Raw genomic sequence first — 7,090 nt, forward strand, 5'->3', positions numbered from 1 at the left:
GAGGCAGGTGGATTTCTGAGTTCGAGGCCAGCCTGGTCTACAAAGTGAGTGCCAGGACAGCCAGGGCTACACAGAGAAACCCTGTCTCGAAAAACAAAACAAAACAAAACAAAAAAAAAATAGAAAGAGGACAATATCAGGTATTCTCATCTATCATCTCCACCTTACATTTTTTTTTTAGATTTATTTTATTTTTTATGTGTATGAGTGTTTTGCTTTCATGTACATATGTGTACCACATGCCTGCCTAGTACCGTGGACACCAGGAGAGGGCATCAGACCCCTTGGAACTGGAGTGAACCACCATGTGGGTACTAGAAACCAAGCCTGGGTCCTCTACAAAAGCAACAAGCGCTCTAACCCACAGAGCCATCTCTTAGGTCCCTCCACCTTACTTTCCGAGACAACATCCCCCACTGAGCTGACCATGTGCTTTTTACATAGGTGCTGCAAATCCAAACTCAGGTTCTCCTACTTGCACTGCCATCTCCCCGGGGCCCACAGAGTATAGTAACATATGTTATACAATGAATAATCAAAACTCATCGTTTACTAGGCTATTTTACCACAGCTCTTTCTCTCCTGTCCCCTTCCCCTTCCCCTTTCCCTTTCTTCCTTCTCCCTCCTGACCCCTATCCCCCCCCTCAAAACTGAACCTCTGTTAACCTTCTTTGGGAAAGGACTTTGTAGACACAGCCTGCAGGCACTCATCTAACCAATCTCCCTCTAATGAGAATATCAAGTGGACACTGGCCTAAAAAATAAGCATCTTCTCCATTATGGATAGGCACTGAGCAAAGTAGGCTGTGGTTACAATGGAAAGTTACAAGTTCTCTTACTAAAGTGACATTTTACTGGCTGAGAAGCCACTAAAAAGGGAAAGCTTTGAAATACTTATCTGCTGTGGTCCAACATCACTTAAGGACACCACAGCAAATATCTTCATGGAAATTGTATTGACAAATCGCCATGTACTAATAGTTAAAGTATTGAAAAATCTCTTCACATATTCAATTTCTTGTTCATTTCCTCCTAAAGTCTAAACTTCAGAATGTAGTTCAGATGCAATTTTCTAAGGAAGATCTATCCCCTGAATACACAACACCCTGTGTGTAGGGTAGGATTTAGCTCAGGTGTAAGAAATCACCTGTGGACCAGCAAGATGGCACAGCAGGTAAAGGTACTTTGCTGCCAAACTCTTGAGTCTAATCCCTGTGTCCGCATGGTGAACGCAGTGAACTGATCACACACACACACACACACAAACACACACACCAAACATAATTTTTTGTTTTGTTTTGTTTTTTTGTTTTTCGAGACAGGGTTTCTCTGTGTATCCCTGGCTGTCCTGGAACTCACTCTGTAGACAAGGCTGGCCTCAAACTCAGAAATCCACCTGCCTCTGCCTCCCGAGTGCTGGGATTAAAGGCGTGCACCACCACTGCCCTGGCTTCCAAACATAATTTTTAAAAGGATCAAGTTGTTATATTGTCCTGTCTTCTGTACTAGACTTACACAAATTCTTAAAAAAAAAACTAGAATTTCAGTTCTGGTTCCCAAAACCAGTAAGCTGTATGAATTCCATACATGTGGAAGAGCAACCTTAAAGCCAGGTAGAAATCAGAAACCTCAGCCCTAATATGCAAAACGTGACAATTGTTCTTCAACAGTGCAAAAGCACGTGGCATATGAAATGCATCACTGGGATGCACTGGGGTGTGGTAAGGCAATTACCAATCAACCCAATGAAACCATGCAGATAAATCAGCCTTGCACAAAATACAAGTAAGCAATCACTGTAAAATAAAATTACAAAGAATCCAGCTTAAAAGGAGAAATTGGAAGCAGAATTGAATCAAATGAGTTCCCTAGGAAACAGATTTGTAACAGTCACTGGATCTAAGTCTCCCATTTCTTCCCTAGATTTCACAGGTCTTTGATTATCTATACTTCTCTAAAGTACTTAAATGGCAAAGGGATTGAAATAAAAGAGGTTAAATATAAGGTTGGGAGTACAGCTCATTGGTAAAGGATGCCCCTATAGATACAAGATACAACAAGATACAAGATATAGATACAACACCCTAGGCTGATCCTTAGCATAAAAAAAAAAAAAGAAAGAAAGAAAGAAAGAAAGAAAGAAAGAAAGAAAGAAAGAAAGAAAGAAAGAAATGTGGGCTGGAGAGATGGCTCAGCAGTTAAGAGTACCAACTGCTCTTCCAGAAGCCCTGAGTTCAATTCCCAGCAACCACATGGTGGCTCACAACCATCTGTAATGGGACCCAATTCTGGTCTGTCTGAAGACAGCTACAATGTACTCATATAAATTAATAAATAAATAAGTAAATCTTTTTTAAAAAGTAGAGTAAACTATTTTATGTCTCTTTTTTTTGACACAAGAAAGTCAGGTGAGTGACCACTTCTCTAAATAACCATAGATTTTTATTTAGAAATGATATGCTAGCCGGGCAGTGGTGGCACACGCCTTTAATCCCAGCACTTGGGAGGCATGAGCAGGCAGATTTCTGAGTTCAAGGCCAGCCTGGTCTACAGAGTGAGTCCCAGAACAGCCAGGATTATACAGAGAAACCCTGTCTCAAAAGACCAAAAAAGGAAAAATTATATTTTAAAAATTTTACTTCAAAAGCCAGTTTCTTTGAGTTAGGCAAACTATCTAACAACTATCTACTTAATAAAAAAAACATAGTAGCTGAGCCTCAGGAACCAAACGATCTGGATTTGAGTTTGGTTCTAGTATTACCATTTCCTAACTGTACAGTATCAGGCTATTATTTCCGAGTTTCTCTATAGTTCAGGTTCCACTTTTATAAAACAGGGGTAAGTGGTAATAATAGCATCTATCTCACAATGCTATAGTGAGGATTCCAGGAGATGACGTCCACAAAAGGCTTAACAGTACTTTGTAATAGTTATGCATTCAATAAGTGTTAGCTATTGTAACAGCTGCATAACGGTCAGAGTTAATAATGCTCACAGATATTCGGGTTTTATATTGGGAGCGTCTGTAGGACTTTGGACAGTCAAAAAATTACATTTTCTGAAAACAAGATGTTTATGACTTAACTCAGAATGAATGAGATCAGCCTTGAATAAAGAGGGTGTTAGAGTAAATATAAGATGCCCCACACTTTGGCCCTCATTTTCCCACAGAGCTATGAGTCTCGATGAAGTCATTTATACTCCTCGAATCTCATTTCTTCATTTGTAAAATGAAAATAGATAAATGCTTTGTCTACTTCTCAAAGGATCAAATGGGTTAATAGGATTTGCTCGTCTGTTTGGTTAGCTGGTTTGTTAAATGGTTGGCTGGTGAGGTTTATTGTTGTTGCTGTTTGTTTTGATAGCTTCTTCCTCAGTGACCTAGGCTTTGGACTCCGTAATCCCTCATCTTCAGCCTTCCAAGTGCTGAGATCAAGTTATAAGCCACCCAGTACAGCTCAAATGAGCTCATAATTATTAAACTATCTTCTTAGAAAGAATTATTTATTTTTGTATGTGTGTACATATTTTTCTTGCATGTGTGTCCATGTACCACATATATGCAGTGCCCACAGAGGCCAGAAAAGGGTGTTGGCTCCCCTGGGACTGGAGTTACAGGCAGTTGTGAGGCACTATGTGGGTGCTGGGAATCCAACCCAGGTTCTCTGGAAGAACAGCCAGTACTCTTAACCACTGAGTCATTTCTCCAGCCCATATAAAAGTATTTCACAAGTTATAAAGTACTAAAAAGGACTGGAGGGCTGCTGCTCAGTGGTAGGACATTTGCCTATTATTCGTGGGTCTCAAGCACTACAAAAACAAACATAAATAAACAAGCCAACAACTACGAAAAGCATGCAAAAATTAAGGTACTAATCACTATAACCAAAATGAATGAGATGATGAACCTGGGCCATGACAGAGGAGTGAGCAGGACTAAGAGGCCTCCCAGGGATTGCTAAAGTGCAGAGGACCCAACACACTAGAGCTAGGCCCTCTCTAATGGAAGCAAAAGTGCTTCTTAAGTTCTAAAAACAGCCTAGAAGTAACATCCCACCAAATCCATGGGCTCCCTCTGTTCCCAGTCCATGCTCAACAAGTAACTGGTAGTACTCGTTAGTAACTGAGTTTCTAAGGTGGATACCAAGAGTCTGCTATAGGGCACACAGGAAAACATTATTCAACGAAGAAGATCTATGTAAAATTTTGGCTTAAATCATTGATGCCTTTTAAATAGGGTGAATGAATATTCATTTTCTACAAATCCAGCATTTCTGAGTAAACTTCCAAGTCCTCTAACCTGCAAAAACCAAAAGCAAAGCAAAGAGGGTGGGCAGCTGGTTTCCTAGGCAGCTCCTTAGTGAGTCTTTCCATGAAACTCAGCTGTACGCACAGTTACATCATCTCTTTCCATTTCAGCTAATAACTGCAACAATTGCTTCAGTTTTAAGTTACTCATGGGACGGAAGAAAAGAAACATTTGTTGAACATCTGTACTGAACTTGACAGGACTTTGCACAAACGTCAGCTTTCATTCTCACACTGTCAGTCTTATAGCACATTAGCCTTGTCTTAGAGAAGAGGAAACCGAAGTTCACCATAAGTAAGTTGTGGGGAAGTGGAGGTGGGGGTTGGGGGATAACCCAAGTATGAAATTACTATATTAGTTTTGAATAGAAGTTTGGTACAGTCCTAAAGCCATAAGCATCCCTTTATCTATAGGAACATGTCTGAAATAACAGCACAATATGCTGAGGTTTATCAAATATACATAACAATATATTTGACAATCTGTAACAAACCAATGTGTTTTTTTTCCCTTTAGAAACAGTCTATGTAGTCCAAACTATCTTCAAGCTCTTACTCTTCCTCAGCCTTCCAAATGCTGAGATTATAAGTATGCACCACTAGAGCAGGCTCAAACCTGTTTGTTTATTTTATAATCAGGATCTCAAGTAGCCCAGGCCTACCTCAAACTCACTTTGTAACTGAGACTGGCCTTGAACTCTGGAGCTCCCTGCCTCCACCCCAGAACTGTTTGGATTATAAGCATATGCCACCATGCCCAGCTAAGCCGATTTATTTTTTAAAGGCCTATGACATTTGATTATGTGGGCTTTTTAAGAAAACCTTAAGCAGCAAATAAAGATAGGATTTAATCACTCAGTTATGTAAATATGTTCCAAGTTAACAAACCTGCAAATTTTCCAAATGCAAAAAAAATAAACCTAATTTTCTATGAATTTAAAAAACATACAACTAAGTCTACTATGTAGACAAGGTTTGAATATGAAAACTAATTCCATCAGTGCCCCTAAATCTTGCCCTACTTAGCCAAGCCATTGGCAACCTGTTGTAGGGCTTGAGACAGGAGCACAAGGAGTATTCATAGAGTTTGGAACGCTTCCTTGGGTTGGAGCAGAGAGAGAGAGAACCAGGAGCCACCCATAGCCAGCAAAGAATCACAGTTTCAAAAACAAATTTTCGTTTGATTTTAACAGCCTCTGATAACCCAATTAAAAGGGGACGCAGGGCATTGATGACCGGGCTGGAGAGTATTGGCTTGTCATTCCACAGCACTCTGGGACTGACAAACTGACAGATACCAAACTTCAGGGTTTTGGAAAAAGAACGGGCATTCCTCCCTTTGGCTTTCAGGGTCATGAGTGAGTGGATCTCTCTTCCCCATCTAAGGAACCAGATGCCAATGCTAAAGAAAACAGGGATTCTGCCCCACACCAAGAAAACCCTTGACAGAAGGTAGAAGGCCTTCCAGGTTTCGGCCGGGCCTCGGCGTGCCCCAGACACACGGTCCCATTTGAGGCCCCAGCTAGCCTCGCGGCGACGGTGAACAGAAATCTAAGGTCCGAACAGGTCTGCCCTACCCCGGGGGACTCGGGTCACCTCTTGAGCCTCCCTCTCTTAGACGGGTCCCGAATAGACCTTGAGTCTTCAGCTGGGGCGTGGCCCCCGCCCCCCAGGGACGAGGGCATGGGACCCCTTCCTTCCCGGGGCCTGGCAGCCGGCAGCCGGGTCCGCGCGACGGTCGGGCAGCGACAGTCCCTTCCGCCGGTCTGTCTGCCCTCCCGAGCCCCAGGTCCGACCCTGGTCCAAACGCGCTCCTCACCGGGTCCCAGCGCCTCCATGGCGGCGACGGGGGCCGCCTCGCTCCGGCCCCCAGCGCCTCCCGCTCCGGGCCCCGCCGCCGCCGCAGCGTAACGCTTGCTCTCCGGAATATTGGCGCTGAAGCGGCGCCGCGAAGACGCGGGCGCTGGGCAGGGGGCGGCGGCGGCGCCCAGTCCGGGGACAGGGACCCGGCTCTTTAGCGGCTCTTCCGGCCTCAGCGACAACAAAAACAATCCCGGCCGCCGCCGCCGCCGCCGCCGCCGCCGCCGCCGCCGCCGCCGCCAGCTGGAGCGGGAGCGGGAGGCGGCGCGCGCCCACCGGGCGGGGAGGGGGCACCAGGCGCCTGCGGTCCGGGGTCCCGGCTAGCGAAGGGGGCGTGCGCGGCCCCGCACGCGCGGGGTCCAGCGAGTCTGACCGAGGCAGGGGGGCGGGGTGCGGCAGGGACGGGCGCGCGCCCTGGGGGCCGAGCCCAGAGGACGCGTCAGGCGCGCGCCCGCCCTTCCGCCAGCGGGCCCTCTCGCCTGCGGTCCCGCAAGCCGCTCCGCCGGTCCCCGCTCAGGCAACCTTCCTCCAAGTCGCCATCGAAAGAGCTGGATTCCAGTCCTTGATGACCCACAAGCCCTCCACTTCGTCCTGAGACTCACCTTAGGAACCTGTTCCCCATCGCCCCACCACCACCACAGATGACCCCTGGACACCTCAGGCACAACCGGTCCTTCAGTCACCTTCAGTCATTCCTCCTACCCCACCCCCACCCCCACCCGGGACACCACATATCCTGTCACCTTCCTTCCCTGTGCAGGGAAAGGAGGTTCTGTTTTGGGTCCCAAGACTGGTCAACATGTCACCAAGGCAGCAGGTAGCTCAGCGAGTCAAATATCATTAAAGTTTCCAGTCAGGACTTCCAGTTAAGACACGACCATAGGCTGTCTGGTCAACTAAAGGGGCAACGGCAGTCTATTAG

General features: G+C 45.8%; 1 protein-coding gene across 2 annotated transcripts in view; it reads right to left on the reverse strand.

The window, feature by feature from the left end:
- The window catches only part of LOC110292285 (protein argonaute-4), a 44,870-nt gene extending 38,013 nt beyond the window's left edge, over window positions 1-6,857 (reverse strand). The window contains exon 1 of one of the 2 annotated variants that reach the window (XM_029476146.1): window positions 6,771-6,857. Coding sequence is in view for 1 of the 2 variants with exons in the window: in XM_021159525.2 (XP_021015184.1) it covers window positions 6,128-6,146 (19 nt within the window). In the remaining variant the exon portion in view is untranslated. Of the gene's footprint in view, window positions 1-6,127; window positions 6,390-6,770 lie in introns of those variants that run through there. The other variant, XM_021159525.2, reaches the window with a different exon arrangement.
- Between the last annotated feature and the right edge of the window lie 233 nt (window positions 6,858-7,090).

The sequence above is a fragment of the Mus caroli genome, chromosome 4, assembly GCF_900094665.2.
Source record: "Mus caroli chromosome 4, CAROLI_EIJ_v1.1, whole genome shotgun sequence".
Taxonomy (NCBI): domain Eukaryota; kingdom Metazoa; phylum Chordata; class Mammalia; order Rodentia; family Muridae; genus Mus; species Mus caroli.